This window comes from Sus scrofa, chromosome 3 (genome assembly GCF_054392235.1).
Source record: "Sus scrofa isolate SSC_HxYL_T2T_F1_AM1 chromosome 3, Sscrofa_HxYL_maternal_Yorkshire_Landrace_v2.0, whole genome shotgun sequence".
Classification (NCBI taxonomy): Eukaryota; Metazoa; Chordata; class Mammalia; order Artiodactyla; family Suidae; genus Sus; species Sus scrofa.
Window position 1 is genome coordinate 30,938,252 of NC_139385.1, and position 19,348 is coordinate 30,957,599.

General features: G+C 39.9%; 1 protein-coding gene across 17 annotated transcripts in view; it reads right to left on the reverse strand.

Moving 5' to 3' along the window:
- REXO5 (RNA exonuclease 5) overlaps positions 1 to 19,348 on the reverse strand; it is a 61,303-nt gene that overhangs the window by 14,194 nt on the left and 27,761 nt on the right. For 5 of the 17 annotated variants that reach the window (XR_014840633.1, XM_021086509.2, XM_085017412.1 and 2 more), the window contains exons 14-19: positions 15,081 to 15,185; positions 14,447 to 14,584; positions 11,441 to 11,533; positions 10,552 to 10,768; positions 10,151 to 10,338; positions 9,094 to 9,212 (exon numbers count right to left, since the gene is read on the reverse strand). Coding sequence is in view for 14 of the 17 variants with exons in the window: in XM_021086509.2 (XP_020942168.2) it covers positions 9,094 to 9,212; positions 10,151 to 10,338; positions 10,552 to 10,768; positions 11,441 to 11,533; positions 14,447 to 14,584; positions 15,081 to 15,185 (860 nt within the window). In the remaining 3 variants the exon portion in view is untranslated. Of the gene's footprint in view, positions 1 to 5,911; positions 6,234 to 9,093; positions 9,213 to 10,150; positions 10,339 to 10,551; positions 10,769 to 11,440; positions 11,534 to 14,446; positions 14,585 to 15,080; positions 15,186 to 19,348 lie in introns of those variants that run through there. The other 12 variants (XR_014840632.1, XM_085017407.1, XM_085017416.1 and 9 more) reach the window with 5 other exon arrangements.

Here is a 19,348-nt window from a genome sequence, read left to right on the forward strand (position 1 = left end):
ACAAGATCCTTAGACTACAGACATGGATGTTGACCTCCCAGTCACCAAACTTAATGGCTTTTGGAGGCCCATACATTTAGGTAAAAAGCAAATGAGTCCTCACAGAGTCACTACCTAGTCTCACCTTAGCAACTGATGTGGATTCCCATGAAGAATAAAAAATGAATTAGAACACTGTGCTAAACCAATAGCTCCTATATCTACTAGGTTGGCAGTGATTACGGCAAAGGAGACAAAGTGAAACCATCAAGTGCCACTGCTCTGTGGCCTTTGGCAAACTAGTGAAATTCTGAGTTCCTTTTAGTCATCTGTAAAATCAAGAGGCTGTTATTTCTATCAATGTTAGGATTTAAAAGAACATCCATAATCTTTAAAACACGTAAATATAAGGCTGTTAGGTAAGTAATGCAGGGAATCCAGAGTGATAGAGAAAAGTGAGGGTGGGGGGTGGGGTAATTGGCATGGTCACGCAGGACCTTCCACAAGTCACTGCTCCTCCTGGGGGCTCAACTTCCCTCTGCTAAATTGGGAGGATGGGGGAGCTTAGATTAACATGATCCCTGATGACTCCAACTGGATCTTAAATTCTAAAGTCTGATTGTGGTAGACCACTTATGACCCATAACTTCCTTTAATTGCCATTTTCTGTCTAGTTACTGTTTATATTTGGGAAAGCTGTTGACCAGCCATCTTAGTCACTTCTTTGATGGAGGACCTAATGGCCTTCTCAAAGATTCCCAGCCTCATGTTGGTATCTCTTTAAAAAAATTAAGTACAGTGGTGGCATTAGATGTGTTTTTTCTTTTCATTTGGAAAGGGCTTAGGAATCATGACTACCTCCTCTTTCTAGATTATAAGCTTTCTTCAGAAAACTGGAATTTTTTTATTACCAAGGTCAGCATCAGATGGAAGATGGAAGGAAATTTAGGGGGAGACTTTTTCACTTAAAAAGTATTCATCCAAAACATGTACTTATTTTTCCAGGTGACTCTCGGGCTTGTATCTGCTTTGGCCTGAGTTTTTGAGCCCAGCCAGGGCCTTACAAATAGAGGTGGGGGTGATTTGGGTGCTTATATCTAGAGCATGGAGCTATTCGAAGTGTCATGGTGCTGTATGGCTAAAATCCAATTTTTGATTAGATGAGGGATAAGCAACTAACTCATACTAATACCAGCTAAGCTTCACTGTATGTGTGTGGAATGGACTTCTTGTTGTCGTTAAGCATGAATGGTACACTGAAGGTGGTGCTGAGGGCCCAGAGTATAGTAGAATCACCTCAGTACTGGCTTCTTCCTTCCTCTCAAATCAGTTGCCAAAGCACATAGCTTCCGTTAGCTCTGCAAATCATTCTCTAGCTCTCAATTCTGACCTAGATCCAAAAGTGTTAGTCTGCCTGGGAAGTTAAGGCAAGGGAGTTAGCCTCCTAACCTCTTCCACTTCCTTTCCTTCCAAGGATGCCCTGACCTATGAAAGCTGTAATGGTCTTTTGTGGGTATAACATTCTTCCTATGTAACATTCCAATCCTGATTTTCTTCTTACCTCAGGGGTGCCGAGAAAGTCCTAGTGGAATATGGCAGCAATGCAGTCAGCAGCAGAGCATCTAACTTTTAAATAGTATTTTGTAATCCATGCTGCTGAGGACTCCATAGGCCGACAATATTTACCTGGGGTGGTGCTGAAATTGCTAGTATATCACAATACAGAGCTATAAAACAATATGGTACTAGCGTTAAGACAGAAGACAGAGACACAAGGCTGTTGTATACGTGGGCTGACATAATAAATAATGTAGGCTCTTTTACTGCATTTTAAGTAAGATAAATTGGATTAAATCTAAGTATTTGCGGGAAGAGTTACCATATGCTAAAATTTAAGTCCCAGGAGGAATAAAGGTATAAAAATTAAATCATTCAAAACTATATATATATATAAATGGATATTAAATTGCTCTCTGGTTATGTCAAGACTTTCTACCCATAAAAGCAAATAGAAAAAAATCATAACAAGAACTTCTAAAACGCACTACCTTTAAAAACTAGGAACGTTTTTGCAATAATTGACAGGATACCTTAAAAAATAAGTATGGAAAAGAGAACAGAAACATGGGCAAAAGATATGGACAACTCACTAAAGAAAATTGGCCAAAAAGCTTCTGGAAAAAAGGATATTGAATCTTTCAACCTAAAGGGGATTCAAACAAACAGAAATTAAACCTATAATGAAACTTTTAACCTATCAAACTGACAAAGATATGAAACAAATTGATGCTAGCAAACACAAACTTTCCTGGAATTTAAAAAACTTTCAGTGGGAATTCCTGCTGTCACGCAGTGGGCTGATGATCCGACTTGTCTCTGGTGTTGCCAGTTTGATCCCCAGCCTGACACAGTGGGTTAAGGACCCGGTATCACCACAGCTGTGGCATAGGTCACAGATGTGACTGGGATTTGATCCCTGGCCTGGGAACTCCTAAATGGAGCAGGTGTGGATGAAAAAGCAAAAAAAATTAAATAAATTTTTAAAAAATCCCCCCCCCAAAAAATAAAACCTTCGGTGTTCATAGTCTTTAGACCAATCATTTCACTTCTAGGAATTTTTCCTCAAGAAATATTATCTGCCAAAGATGTGGCAAGGATATGACTGGCAGCATCATTTGGGAATAACTTCAATGTTGACCACAGAGGACTGTTTTAGAAATTATGACACACATCAACACACTGGAATATTATGCAGCTATTAAAAACTGCTTTTGAATAATGGAAAGATTGTAAAATAGTGGCATTAGATGTAATTTTAACTTTTTTGGATTTTTCAGGTTTCTATTACTGGGTTTCCTTTATAATAGGGAAGGTATTACAAGGGGGGGAAGAAAAAAGGAAATGAAATTGAACATGGCTGAGTATCCTGAACAACCCAACCCCACTATGGGTGAGGAGGCCAGAGAAGTTGGGGAGTAGTACGTTCAAAGCCTAAACCAAGAGTTCTGTGAAAATCTTTCAAGTTGCTTTTTTCCCCTAAATGAAAAGCTGCTTCTCCAGCAGCTGCCTTGGCAGCTCTGCACTGGCTGTCTAAAAGGGTGTGGGAGGAAAAATGCACAAACGCACTTATGAATGGAATGTGTGTTTTGCAAGAGGCCAAGTTGGCAGCTTTGGCTTCCAAAAGACCGAGCATCAGCTGAAAGAACAGTGTGTGCAGACTGGGGCCTCAGAGACCTTATGGTCTGGGCCCATCTCTGCAGAGTTCTGGAGTGGGGGCCCATTGGGAAACTTCCAGCCCCACCCATTCAGGAAAAGGAATGGCTCTGACTAGTCCTAGGAGCAAAGGGAGTGCTTTTGGCACAGGGAGCCCTCTATCTGCTCTATTATCCTGCAGTTAGAAGATGATCCTCAGTACAATGTAGGCTTTCCCTAATTTAATTCTTAAAACAACCTTGTTTAGTAAGTACTAATGTTGCCATTTTTACAATGAGGAAACTGAGGCTCAGAGAGGGAAAATAATTCATATCCAGATCACTATTTGGTCATTTTCCAAAAACTGAGTTTTTGAATAGTCATAATAATCCTTAAAAGTAGATATATCCCCACAGAGCTGTGTAAATGGACTTCAGGTTAAGTGACTTGCCCAGGAGCAAAGCTGAAGCACCAACCTAGGCAGACATTTATTTTGTCTCTCAGGACTGGAGTCTCATGAGGTAGACAGCAGCTAAGCTCCCACAGCTTTGGAACTCAGCTGCAGCAGGAAAGAAATCCTGCAACACGTTTGGTTTCAAGGTGTTCTCAGGACCTTGCAGCTGAGGTCAGCAGTATACCTGGGGAACTTGGCTCTTTACAAGGGAACTTCAAAAACTGTAGTATCTCAATTCCAAATCAAGCTCTTCAGTTTGGCCTCCTGGTTGCCAACTTTCATAGGGCCAGACCTTTTTTTTTTTTTTTTTGGTCTTTTTAGGGCCCCACCCACAGCACATGGAGGTTCCCAGGCTAGGGGCTGAGTCGGAGCTATAGCTGCCAGCTTATACCACAGCCAGAGCAATGCCAGATCTGAGCCACATCTGCCACCTACAAACCCACTGAGCAAGGCTAGGGATTGAACCTGCATCCTCATGAATACTAGTCAGATTTGTTTCCGCTGAGCCACAACGGGACCTCCCATAGGGCCAGATCTTAATAGAAGTTACATTTAAAAGGCTAAACACTGGGAATTCCTGTTGTGGATCAGTGGTAACAAGCCCAACTAGTATCCTGAGCTGCGGTGTAGGTGTAGGCCGCAGTTGTAGACTGGATTTGACGTGTAGCCTGGGAATTTTGATATGCTGCACATGCAGACCCCAAAAAAGCAGGAAAAAGAAAAAGAAAAAGTGAAACACTGCCTCAAATATCCAAATTTGCAAGTTACTTTTCAATAGAATGCTTTTTTCTAATTATAAAAGCAATATATGCTGATTTAAAAAAATACAGAAAAGCATTTGGTAAAATTCAATCTGCCAATCCCATTAGCTAGTGATAAATACTGTTCATATTTTGGCATATAAACTTCCAGATTTTGTTTCAAGCCCATGCATATCTTGGTATATTTTTTTTCTACAGAAATAGATTCACACTATACAGATATTCTGTAACTCTCCATGCTTTATACAACCTACAATATATTATGAATGCATAATCTCATCTTTATAACAATCCTAGTAAGATATGTACCATTACTATGTACCAAGCACAGAGATGTTAAATAACTTATTCAAGTTCCCACAACTAAAAAGTAGGAAAGCTGGGATTTAAGAGTCAGGGAGTCTGGATCTGGTCTTCTGCTGCTTCTTACAGATCTTTTTCACTAGAGATTTTATTTACACACGAACGCATTAATTTTAAAAATAATAACCACCTAGATTTACATTGTAATGACCCCATAATATCCCCTCTATACATGTTTTTGAGAAACTATCCTATTACTATAGCATAATTCTCTTGAAGTGGAATTGCGGGGTCCCAGCGTATAGAGCGATCTGTGAGGTTTTTTGTAATGATACGTACTGCATGCTGTACTAGTTCAGCTTTTCTGGAGTATAGCTAATATCTCTATCAGTTTCGGAACTGTGTGTACCTGTGCCCATGTCCTTTGCAATTTAGAATGTTGACAATTTGAGAGGTGATAAAAAGCAAAGGCTTTACTGAAAATGATACTTCCAGTTCTAAAGGGGAACTCTGATGTGATGGAGGCACCTATTGGTGAAACGTAACACTGCAGTCTCACTCTGAAGGGAAGGAAGTGTTCCTAAAAACTGAATTGAGGAGTTCCTGTTGTGGCTCAGTGGTTAACGAATCCCACTAGGAACCATGAGGTTTTGGGGTTTGATCCTTGGCCTTGCTCAGTGGATTAAGGATCTGGCGTTGCTGTGAGCTGTGGTGTAGGCCACAGATTCGGCTTGGATCTGATGTTGCTGTTCCATAGGCCGGCGGCTATAGTTCTGATTCGACCCCTAGCCAGGGCACCTCCATGTGCCACGGGTGCAGCCCTAGAAAAGACCAATAAATAAATAAATAATAAAAACTGAATTGAAAGGGGGCTTCCAGTGTTGGTGAAAAGCTAAGAGTCTTCAACTTTCCTCTCTCTGTTGGACCTGCCAGATTTTCAGTTAACTTATCTTTTTCCTTCAATTTTTTAACAGCCATCAATGAGGAAATAGTTTGCCTTATAGATATTTGCTTTATAGATACCACAGCTTTGACAAACTCCATAACGGCTGGGTTTTCTCCACAGAGAATTCGCTCCTCCTGGTCTCCTTACCTATACATACCATGTAATAGCAGTGCTACCATGAAATGAACACCTGCTACAGTACCTGTGTATCAACCCACTGACACGAAGAAAATACAGACTGTTTCCTCCCCTCACCCTGTCTTAAGATGAAGAATGTTTGAATTTTAGGCATTTATTGAAAATTTATACATGCCACATAAATGCACTAGACTCCTTAGCTGGTACAGCTGATACAAAGTTTCCAAAAAAGCTGTCTACTATATAAAGGAGTCTGGCAGCCTCTGGAGTGCCAGCAGCCCGACCACATTCTCTGCCATTGCCCATGAGGGATAAGACATGGCACATGGTAAGTGGTAGGCAGACTCACAAACACATGTTTGGGGTGGAGCTTTCCTCTTCATCTTTTATTCCCATCAGTCCTAGGCCAGACAGTGATCCATGAGTGCTGCAACAGATGAGGAGCGAAGACAGTTTTTGTCTATAGAATTGAATGAATGGTTATAAACTCAGGGAGAGGGGAAAGGTTTTTTAGGGGTATGTATATATGCCAAGGGGCACGGGGCAGCTAGGTGGGCAGCTTATGGAAAGCTGCCTGCTGAAAATGGTTCAATGCAAAGAATGCTGACTAGTCTCAGATACCTAGAATCAAATCACAGCTGTCACTTAACAGATGTGAGGTAAATCTCAACTAAGGGTGAATGATCTCAAACTAAGCCTAAGTTTCCTCAACTATAAAGAAATATTAAATATTTCAATTATTATCTCACATGACTTTTGTAAAGACTATAAATAACAGCCAATAATTAACATATATGGAGCACTTACTGCATGTCAAGCAGTAAGCACTTTGTCTGTGCTCTCCTTTAATCCTCTGAACAGCTCACATACTATAACCCAAGTACCGATGTAGACACAATTGTTATGTTTACTTTTCAAATAAAGAAACATGCTCATAGGCATTACACAGTTTTCTCGAGTCACACAATAATGGCAGTCTGTTATCAGAATCCTTTTAAGCTGCTGTTAGAATTTTGTTGGTTTTACTTAAAATACTTTTGTAGCACCTACCATGGCACTGTTTGAAAAACTTTATGAAACATTAACTTATTTAATAATGTATGTTGTAAAAACACCTAGCACAGTGCTTAGAATTTAGGAGTCAGCAGTATATATCAGTTCCCTGTCACCCTGTAGTGAATATTCATGGAACTGGGTTACAGAGGGCTGAGGTGCTCTCCAAGGCAAAGTCGGCAGAAATGAGCAAAGAAAAGCAGGATCTGTCTCCACCTGATGTCTGAACTTAAGCTGACAAGCCTTTTAGGTATGGAGGACTGGAGCTTTGAGCACTGGAAAGCAGTTCTGGAACTGGAGACGATCAGAGTTCAAATAATAATCGTGTACTTACTAGCTGTGTGACCTTAGGTAAACTGCTTAATCTGAGCCTTTTTCTCCTCTTGTTAAAAGGAGATTCAACAACCTTAACCAAAACTGCATATAAACGCATTTAGCAGTACCTAAAGGATTTGACGAATTATAGCAATCATTAGCGTTTTTAATATTAATTTTAGCAGTATCCAGGGGTATAAGGATTAAGAACTGAGTTAGGCTCCCAACATGAGGAGACCCTTGCTACTCCTTCTTCCTGAGAGCACTCCTACCCTTTCCCAGGTATATCTGCTAACATCATGGGGACAGCTGCACAGAGGCCCAGAGAACTCAGTCACACAGCAAGCTTATAGTCTGGGGAAATACAAGCTCCAGCTGTTGGGTTTGATCGTCACAGCTACAGAAATGAGTACAACTTTTTTTTAAAAAAAAGGTGTAACATAAGGTTTTGTTACCAAAGGATTTGCTATTTCCCCGAGATTTCTACGGACAGGCAAATGTGCCTTAGGACTCTGCCTCTAAGCTCTCATCCCCCGAGATTATCCCAGCTACTTTTGGAAGAAAAAAGCTTTAGCTCTCTCTCAGCTTAGTTTACCTACACAATGGGGAACTACAAACTAAGTATTCTACCTGGTACACGAAGATGCCCCTATTTTACCCCTACTACCATACACTGGCTTTGAGAAGTTTTGTGCAGGCAAGTTTGTCGCTCAGAGTCCATGCTCTTAGCCAAAACATTTACTTTCTTTTTTCTTACTTTGGCAATTTTGGGTCACTTTTTAACTTCTTGCTATTAACCCATAAGCCTATTTAAAGTATTTTAGTTGAAGATTTTTTTCCCCCAATGTAAACACCGAGTACTCATTTCTGTTTCTCAGAAATAATAATTCTCTTGAACTGCCCAGCAAGTAGCCCATTTTACTAGGGACCCCAATACATGTTCTAAGAATTTTATGACAGGAAATTAATTTCTGATCCAGGCTTCAAGGTTTGAGGCATTCATGCTTTGCCACCTGGGGCCTTGGGCCTGGGAAAGAATCCTAGAATGTCAGAATTTAAGGGACTTTTAGAAATAATACAATCCAATGACTTTCAATCCGTGTCTTTTTCAAAAAAGTCACTGCCTTCTTTCCTCCCTCAATATACACATTAATTCATCTACCTACTCATTCATTTCAGAACTACTCATCTTTATGCTTTTGGATTTAACATCTTTTTGGGGGGGGCACACCCACAGCATGTGGAAGTTCCCAGGCGAGGGATCAAACCCAAGCTACAGCAGTGACAACACTGGATCCTTAACCACTAGGCTACCAGGGAACTCCATCAATTTTTCCTTTTAAAGAAAGGGTTTTATAGGGCTTGAAAATAAGTGATTTACTCCAAATCCCTCATTTTACCAAGAGAAATTGAGATTCACACTGGGCAAGTGGCTTGGCCACTTGTCAGGAGATAGATGATACAGCTGTGACTGGACCCAGAGTCCTACTCCAGTATTCCTCAGGCTTAGCATCAGCAAAACGGGACCTATCTCTTAAAGGTTAACAGAAATAGTAAAGGGGGAAAGGTCAGGGAGACAAGAATGCACTGCTGATATGTAAGAAAAGTAGGCCCTGGTCTCATCTAAGTCTGGGCCTTGCCCTAGAACTTCGACCATTTTTACTCAAGTGTGGTTACTCAAGTGCCTCTTATTCCAGAAAGGCTGCAGGACCTAAGACCTCTGCCTTTAAAATAGGATGAGCTATCTCCTTGAGGGGCCACTAAGTGTAGTTACAGAAGAGCATATACACGTGAAAGGGGAATACAATACCTATCTCTTAGAACTGTAAGAAATAAGAATGATTCATTTTAGTCTTCATTTATGTGCCTGGATGTCAACAAAAGCCCTTTCTCCAAGAAAAGCTTAAGTCCTGAGGTCAGAATCATTAAAGAACAACCCTTCAGGTACTTACCTCTTGGTTCCTGGCAGCAGGATGAGGCAAAGGGTGCCTGGGCACAAGCTGTGGTAGAGCTTTCCTATCTTTCGGCCCCAGCGCCAGGCTGCTATCTTTGGATGGTCCACCTTCAACATCTAGGATCAAAGCCAGGTGTTGACACTCAGCCAACCCTCTGTTCACCTTTGGAGGGACTGTAACATTACTCCTCAGGCACCTAGGAAAAGGCTCTGTGATCCTCAATCTGAAACCAGAGCCTATATATACTACAGGGTTCCCTGACAACACCAGCATCCCCAGGCCTCCAAATCAGTTTAGGAGGAGCTGCTGTCCCTTCTTTCAGGGCCTCAAGTTAGCGAAAACAAAGGAGAACCCTAGTCTGGCCTCTGCCATTAAGTATCTTTGTAACCTGAGTAAGTCATCAGTTCTGGTTTCTATTTCTCATCTGCTAGGGAGATTAGACAAGGGCAGAGTTTCCCAAACTTAAAGCCATTCACTTTCACCCTTTTGTTGTGTATCCCTCTAATGGTTTTCTTTAAAGCGAGTCAATTTCTTCCTTAGCTTCATCTAAGTAATACTATCTGTGAAATCACAGGCTCAATGTGATGGCTGTATATTTTAATAAATGTCAGACAAACAAGTTCACCACTATAAAAGTGGGGGGGGGGGAGACTACCTATGACCACCAAAAAAATATGTATATTTAACACAGTTCAGGAAACCCTAGATCACTAAAGACTTGTCCAGGTCTCCAATTTCCTGCATCAGTCCTTCAAAGTCTCCTGGAGAGCTACCTGGAGGACTAAAAAACTTGAATTTAGCAAGTTTGGAGGGGATAAAATTTCTTTCTTGGAGAAAGAAAGGTGTCTCCAAGGCTGGACGAAGCTGGAGAATGAAGTTAAAACTAGTGCCAAGGCAAGAAAAAAAAAAAAACAAACTGAAGACATATGTGTCACCTGAGCAGGATTCTCCTAATTTCCATAAACATCAGAAGCCCAACTCCCAGAACCAGCAAACCAAGGTAGCTATCGTACCCCTCTACACCTGGATACACTCATTAACTCAACTCACTCACCTGCAAGGCCTCCTGCTCCGAGGGGGGAGGTATGACACGAAGCCCTGGGGGCCTTCTTGATTCCAGAGGTAAGCCCCTGAGCCATGCTTGGAGATGCCTGGGGGTTAGGGCGTGCCTGCCTTTCAGCTTCCAGTCCTTGCCTGTGAGGATGTCGAGGGCTCTCTGGGCCCTGCCAAAAGTTTTGAATCCTGAAAACAACAACCCCTTCTGTTATTAAGGGCCAAAAAAAAAAAAAAAAAACTGATCACCATCCAAACTGGAGCCCAGCCAGAGCCAAGGGAGAAAGACAATATCAGGAGATGATAACCTGGAGGGCTTCTTTGGTGAACACTTCCTTTCTCTGACCTCATCACCATCCCCCGTCTCCTTCCCCAAGATTTTATTTAGTGGCAGAGACTTACTCAAGAAACAGTATTTTTTCTGCTTTCCACTTTTAAGATCTTTAGGCAGGATCACAGCTTCCAGGCCCAGGAAGAGGCTGGACCGCTGCAACAGGTGTTCTTTGAAAGTTTCCCTCACTCCAGACAGGTATATAGTACCTCGGTTCTCAGAATCATGTTCTAACTCATTCACAAGGGTGTCACAATCAAGGGTAAGCTCTGTCACAGGCCTCTGCACCTAACCAAGGAAAAGACAGCTTTAGTGGTAGAAAAGTCACCACTTCAACACCCAGGCCTGTTATTATATACTAGCAGGTAACTTAATTCTGCAGTTTCCTCATCTATATATAACTGCCCCTAAAGACTACAATAAAGATTAATAGATAAATAAACACCAAATGTAAATATTTTTGTGTAAATAATACTCTTCCCTTCCTTCTCTTCCCCACCACCTAAAGTGGAAATCATATCTCTGCCTTCTACTCCAATGAAATTCTGTTTCATTGCATAAGAAACCTCAAAGAAATTCTGTTTAATTGCATAAGAAACCTCAAAATATCATTTGATTCCCCTGAAAACTAAAAGAACAGGCAACCACAAAAAACCACCTAGAATAATTCATTTGGGGTCTAAGTAGTGATAAAGAGTACAAGAAAAACCCCAACATAGCCCAGGCTGATTGTGACAAAAACAAAAGCTATCATGTCTTAGGTCACCGAGAGAAGAGTGCCAGGCTTGGCTGAGGACTTTCCATAATCGAAAGTCTTATGCCTAAGCTTCTTGAGGGTGCTTGTCCAAGCTGTTAAACCTTAGGGGGCACTATAAATAAAGGCCTGAGTAAATAAAGGCACTAAAAATACAGGGTTGAGTGAAAGGTGCTACTTTATGCTTTCTCTGGCCACCACCCTACCTTGATGCAGGCACCTTCTACCAGGATGCCATCCAAAGATTCTATGGCCAGCTGAGCAGCTTCCAGGACTTCATATTGTATACAGAGATGTGGCTGCAGAAAAACCAAGATTTCCTTAATTTTGCTTTCCAGGCTCAAATTGAAAGAGAAGGGGCTGGGAACAGGGCCCACTTAAACTACAGTGGCCAAAGCCACAGAATGGATGCCATTGCTGTGCTGGGCTAAACAGTGATTGCAGACCATCAATTTTAAGTGGCACCACCATGGTTCAGGACCTGGTTTCATCAGAGATGCAGCCACCAGCCTACGCCACAGCCACAGCCACAGCCAAATGGGATCTAAGCCTCATCTATAACCCACACCACAGCTCACAGCAATGCTGGATCCTTAACCCACTGAGCGAGGCCAGGGATTGAACCCTGTGACCTCAAGGATGCAAGTCGGGTTTGTTAACTGCTGAGCCACGACGGAACTCCGCACTAACAAATTCTTTTTTTTTTTTTTTTTTTTTGTCTTTTTGCCTTTTCTAGGGCCACTAACAAATTCTTTACTACCTAGCTTGCTTTTTGTACCATTTACTATTAATCACTAAAGTTATCACTGCAAGTTACAGGTGGAGATTCCCATTTGTCTTGTTAGCTTAATTTTAGACAGTTTTTCTACAGCTTTGGGCAGGTTAGGTTCTTCCATTGGATTTGCATCTTTAAGTCAAATGCTTTTCTACCTGATTAACACTGAGTAGCTAAATCTTTGTGGTGGTCTGAGCCACATCAGACCATCATCATCATAGAGATTAAAGTGCTCTGATAGAAAAGCTTCATTTTATTGTATTTGGCAACGATTTCCTAAATATGATGCCAAAGGCACAGGCAACAAAAGAAAATAAGCAAGTTGGACTTTATCAAAATTAAAAAGTGCATCAAAGGCTGCAGAAATACTGGGAGAAAATATCTCCAAGTCACGTATCTAATGAAGGATTCAAATCTAAAATATATAGAGAACTCCTGAAACTCAACGACAAAAATCAAACAACCCAATTAAATAGGCAATTTTCCAAAGAAGATATAAAAATGGCCAATAGGCATACAAAGAAATGCTCAACATCACTAATCATTAGAGATGGCTACTATCAAAACAAAACCAAAAACACCCCCTTCCTCCCAAACTAAAACAACAACAAAAAAATCAAAGTGTCAGCTGGAATATGGATAAACTGGAACCCCCGGCAATGCAGGTGGGAATGTAAAATGGTACAGCTGCTGTAGAAAAGAGTATGGCCATTACTCATGGCCATTACTCAAAAAAATGAAACATAGGATTATCATTTAATCCAGTAATTCCACTTTTGTGTATATACCCAAAAGAACTGAAAACAGGGACTCAAACAGTTATTTGCATATCCATGTTCATTTCATAGCAGCATTATTCAGAATGGCTAAAAGGTGGAAACAATCCAAATGTACATTGACAGATGAATGTATAAACAAAATGTGCTATAATCATTCAATGGGATATAATTCAGCCTTGAAAAGAAATTAAGTTCTGATACATACTATATCATGGATGACCCTGAAGACATTACACTAAGTGAAATAAGCCAGACATAAAAGGGCAAATATTTTAGGACTCCACTTATGAGATATACATAGGGCAGTTAAACTTACAAAACAGGAAAAAACAACAGCCGGCGGGGTGAGGGGGGGAATAGGAAACTAGTTATTGTTTAATGGATACAGAGTTTCAGTATGGGATGATGAAAAAGTTCTGGAGAGAATGGACAACACTGAACTATACTTTAAAATGATAAAAAAAAAAAAAGCAAGTTTTATGCATATGTTACAAAAAGAAAGACAACACTTACAGGTAGATGTCACGGTCCCTTGACATACCCTTCTCATCCCTCAGTCTACATGCTAAGGGCCATCTTTTTATTTCTATTTTTAGGTACAGGAAAGACATTAACAAAAGATTTGGGGAAAGGACATTTTAATCATCTAGGATTCTGCACTTAGAACACTGTGAAACTAATTTTTGCTTTGCTTTAATAGTTCTGAACCCAATAGTTATTAGTTATGTTAAATAGCTACTACACATAATAGTTTAATGTACCAGATAAACAGCTGCCTGTGTCAAAATTCCAAAGATACAATAAAGTTACAGTGTAAAAGTCTTCACTGCTCCCAGTCACCTAGTTCCTCTCTCCCTAAAGGTGTTCACTGTCACCAGTTATTGTACATTGTTCTACAGCTAATCTGTTGTAAATTTTTATTTCCAATTCTTTTCATGGTTTCCTATCTTTAGGTAATATGTTTATAATATTGTTAGTGCTTCAGATAAGTTAACTTTAGTCTTTACTAACTTCCTTCTATGACTATGAAGATAAAGGCTTCCTCATTACACCCTTTTAAATGGTCTGAATTCTCTAAACCATATACAAGTATTATTTCTGAAAGAATAAAAATAATTAAACTCTTTATAGGGTTTTTATGTGAATAACAGACAAACAAAACTTATTCCAAGAGACTGGAGAACTAACAACAAAAAAAGACTGCTCCTTCTGGTTAGCTATGAGCTTACTTTGGATTCAAGCCCTAAAGAGACCTCCCAACACATGGAAGCAACAGCTCTTTTTGAAAGGGCATTTTACCATTTAAAGCTGAGGTCATAAGCAGGAAGCCTTTGGGCTACATTTAGCCAGCAGACATATTTTTTCTCTGGCTTACGTGATATTTAAGAAAATGGGAGCCAACAATATGAAAACTGGCAGATTTCTTGATTCTCAAAACAAACAAAAAAATCAGAAGACCTAGCAACACTGGGCACACATTCTCATGTGTCAACACTTCTCCCATGTTTCACAGTCCAGCTGGTGACAATCAAGCCCAGATCACCAACATCTGTTACCTGATTGGCCCTAGGAGTTATCTGAATTTCCTGCTATAATCCCACTATAATTTTCCTTCTATAATCTAGAAGGTCAAAATCTAAGTTTTCTTGCCTCATTACCTGATGGGTTTCAAGAACAAGAGTCATCGACCGGACTGGACCAAAACTCTTAAACAGCTTCTTCAGAGCTCTCAGGTTACAATTTTTGCTAAATGGCCCAGCATAGACAGTTGACATCTCTGTCCACTTGATTAGCATCTACGAGAAAAAGAACAGAATACAGTGAGGGGGTGGACGTAGAAGGAGAATTAAGTCAAATACAAAGAAATCATGGGACAGCTCCTTTCAGGGAATTTCTCAACACAAATACTTGCCAAGTGTACAAAGATCTGTATATGAGGATTTCACTGCATCATTATTTGGAATAGAAAAATTCACAAAGTGCAAATTCTGAAAATAACAGGTATACCATAAAATGGAAAACTACACAGCACAAGGGAAATAAGATTATATAGTGTTATGAGCAGATGTATAAGATATATTGTTAAATGAAAAATATTAAGTTGTAAAATAGTATATACAGTCTGATTCCCTTTTTATAAAAATGTATCTTCTAAAATGGTAATGTACATATGGAAAAAATTTAGAGAAATATACAGTAAACTTAGTAAAGTAGGTATTACTCTCCTTAATGGGAAATATTATAAGTTCATAAGTCATTAATTAAATAATCTAGCAGCACCCATTCACTTACCCTTTTGTTCATCTCCTCAGTGAGGTTGGGTGAAAAGGGTTCAAAAGAGAACTGCACGATGCTGAAGGGAAACAGGGGTATTTCCACTCTAGCCTGCTCAAGAACCTGCAGAGAACAGCACAGCCTGGATGAGGCAGGAACCTAGCAGTCTACTGTGACTGTTAGAGGTGAGCCACAATAATATAAACAATAGTTGTCTTTTTACCCATACTAAAAAGCAATATGAGACAGACGTCAAAGTCTGGAAGAAAACGGTGACACCACACAGCCTTGTAGAAAAACTACATAATTAGTAAAGAGAATAAACAGAATCACATGTGACCCAGGATTTTTAGCTAAGAAAAAAAGGTTCAGCTACAACCTTCAAATTACCTCCAAGAAAAGAAAAAGTTAAATTCCAACAGAGAGCTCTCACTGTCCCACACTGCTACAAGCCTATGAATAGAGAGAGGAAGAAGAGAAGGCACAAGAAACTCTGGAAAAAAAAAATTTCAAGGAGCATGAAAGACTTGGATGAAGCATAAAAAAATCAGCCCTAGAAAGAAAGTACAACTAAATACCACAACTATCAGGTCACAACTCTGATAGTTCAAGCACCTGACTATGAGGAAGAGGCTTGACAGCCTCAAAGAAGCAGTGCCTCTGGGGAAGAATCAGATAAACAAAGATGAGGCAATTCCCTGTTGGAGACATTGCAGTGAGGGAAAGTAAAGAAATAAAGAAATCAAGAGGGAAATTAAGGATCATGCAGAAAAAAAGATAAAACAAATGCCAATCCTTCCCAAGAGCATTATAAATTCTTATTCTTGGAGTTCCCATGTGGCTCAGTGGTAACAAACATGACTAGTATCCAGGAGGACACAGGTTCGATCCTTGGTCCTGCTCAGGAGGGAAAGGATTCGGTGTTGCCGTGAGCTGTGGCGTAGGTGGAGGATGCGGCTCGGATCTGGAGTTGTGGCTGTGGCGTAGGCTGGCAGCTGCATGTCCAATTCGACCCCCTAGCCTGGGAACTTCCATATGCCATGGGTGCGGCTCTAAAATAAATAAATTTCTTATTCTTCCCAGTACATCTTTCTCAAAAAAACCCAACACTTTAAGAAAAAAGGAGAACATGACATCAGCTCCTGACAGAGGACAAGGAAGCTTTAGGCCCTCAGTCTTCCACAGACACTGAGTTAACACCATACAGACTCAAATACCTATGTGCAAGAACTCTAGAGACTAGTTGAGAAGCTACAGCACCCAGGCCTAACAACAACAATGATGACAACAAAAAACAAAAAGAGATTCCAACAAAAGGGAAAGAAAAACATGCAGAGTTTTGTGTGCCCATCTGTTCCTCCCCTATCTGAACTAGGGAGAAAAGTTGGAGAAAACTTCCCACACTGGGGATCTTCCTTCTGGACATAAACAGAAGTGGACCAGCACCCAATGTCATGACTAGTTTTGGGCACTGCCTGAGGGACTAGTTTCTGTCTCACTTCACAGGATTTTCAGTCTTGTTTGGAAACCACTGAAAACAGATGCAATCACCACAGCACATTAGAGCTGCAGTTCCATGGGCAGATGTCAGGAGGAGCAAGAGATTACAAACTCTGAGAGGACTCAGGGACACGCAGCTCAAGGAATATGAGACAACTGAAAAGTACATGTACAAACTCAGTGTGCAAAAGTTGAGAAGTGTGGAGTAGAGTTTTTGCATGCAATTATGTTACCAGTTTAAAATAGAACATTATAACTTTAGGATGTTTTTATGTAACTGCAAATGATAATTGCAAAAAAATCTATTAGAATACAACACAAAAAATGTAAATGAGAAGGGTATCAAAGCATGTCACTAAAAAGAAAATCAAGGAAACTCAAAAGAAGATAGTAGAAAGGAGAGGAGAGACAAAAAACTGTAAGATATACAGAAAACAACAAAATGGAAATAGTAAGTCCTTCCAATGCAGTGGATTACTTTTTTTTTTAGGGCTACACCTATGGCATATGAAGTTCCCTAGCCAGGAGTTGAATCGGAGCTGTAGCTGCCAGCCTACACCACTGCCACAGCAACGTGGGAGCCAAGCCTCAACTGCAACCTACACCACAGCTCATAGAAACACTGGATCCTTAACCTACTGAGCAAGGACAGGGATAGAACCTGCATCCTCATGGATACTAGTCAGGTTTGTTACCACCGAGCCACAACAAGAACTCCCCAGTGGATTACTTTAAACAGCAAATTATAGTAAACTGAATTCAACAGCACATTAAAAATATTATACACTATGACCAAGGGAGATTTATTCCTGAAATGCATGGATAGTTCACTATATGAAAAGCATTCCATGTGCTATATATATATATAGCACATTAACAGAATGAAGGACAAAACTAATGATCTCTCAACTGACACAGAAAAAGCATTTAACATGACTCAATACTCTTTAGTGATAAAAAACATTCAACAATCTAGAATTAGAAGGAAATGACCTCAACATAATAAAGGCCATATATGAAAAGCCCATAGCTAACATCATACTCAACGGTGAAAGACTAAAAACCTTTTCTCCAAGATTAGGAATGATGTTGCCTACTCTTGCCACCTCGATTCAACATAATATTGCAAGTCCTAGCCAGAGAAATTAGGCAGGAAAGGAAATAAAAGCCATCCAAATTGGAAAGGTTATCTCTGTTCACATATGACATGTAGAAAACCCTAAAGATTCCACAAAAACAGTGTTAGAACTAATCAATGAGTTGAACAAGTTTGAAAGATTCAAACACACAAAAATTGTAACAATGAACAATTAGAAAAGGAAATTAAGAAACTCATTTATAAGGCCATCAAAAAATAAGATACTTAGCAATAAAACAAACCAAAGAGATAAAACAGTTGTATGTTTAAAACTATTAAGTAATGCTGAAGAAATTTTAAAGGACACAAATAAATGGAAACATTCCTATATTCATGGACTGGAATGCAATATTGATATCAATAGTAATACAAAGTAATCTATAGATTCAGTGCAAGCCCTATTAAAATCCTAACGTCATTTTTTTACAGAAATAGGAGAAAACCATCCTAAAATTCACATGGAATTCAAACGATGCTGAATAGCCAAAATAATCCTGAAAAATAATGAAGTTAAATGACACAAACTTCTTAATTTCAAAACGTATAAAAAGCTATAGTAATCAAAACAGAGTGGTACTGCCATAAAGACATAAATAGATTAATGGAACAAAAGAGAGTTCGGTAATAAAACTTTGTGTATATAGTCAAATCATCTTTGACAAGGATGGCAAGACTATGCAATGTGAAATGGATGGTTTCTAAAAAAAAAAAATGATACTGGGGAGGAGTTCCCATTGTGGCTCAGTGGAAACGAATCCAACTAGTATCCATGAGAATGCAGGTTTGATCCCTGGCCTCACTCAGTGGGTTAAGGATCCAGTGTTGCTGTAGCTGTGGTATAGGTCACAGACATGGCTCCAATCTGGCGTTGCTGTGATTGTGGCGTAGGCTGGTGGCTACAGCTCTGATTCGACCCTTAGCCTAGGAACCTCCATATGCTTGCATGTGTGGCTCTAAAAAAAAACAGAAAAAATGATATGATACTGGGAAGCTGGATATCCATATCCAAAAAAGGGAGGTTGGAACCTTATCTTACACTAGATAGAAAAATTAACTTAAAATGGTATGAAGACCTAAATATAAGATCAAAAATTATAAAAACTGGGAGTTCCCGTCGTGGCGCAGTGGTTAACAAATCCGACTGGGAACCATGAGGTCGCGGGTTCGGTCCCTGCCCTTGCTCAGTGGGTTAACGATCTGGCGTTGCTGTGAGCTGTGATGTAGGTGGCAGACGCGGCTCGGATCCCGCGTTGCTGTGGCTCTGGCGTAGGCTGGTGGCTACAGCACTGATTCAACCCCTTGCCTGGGAACCTCCATATGCCGCAGAGCGGCCCAAGAAATAGCAACAACAACAACAATAACAACAACAACAACAAAAGACAAAAAAAAAAAAAAAAATTATAAAAACTACTAGAAGAAAATAAAAGAGGAAAAGCTTCATAACACTGGTTTTGGCCATAATTTCTAGGGTTAACATAAAAAGCACAAGCAACAAGAACAAAATAAACAAATAGGATTACATCAAACATAACATCTTTTGTTCATTAAAAGACACAATCAAAGAGTAAAAAGGCAACTTATGGAAAGAGAGAAAATTCTGCAAATGATACATGATAAGGAATTAAGATCCAGGATAAAGAGCTGCTAG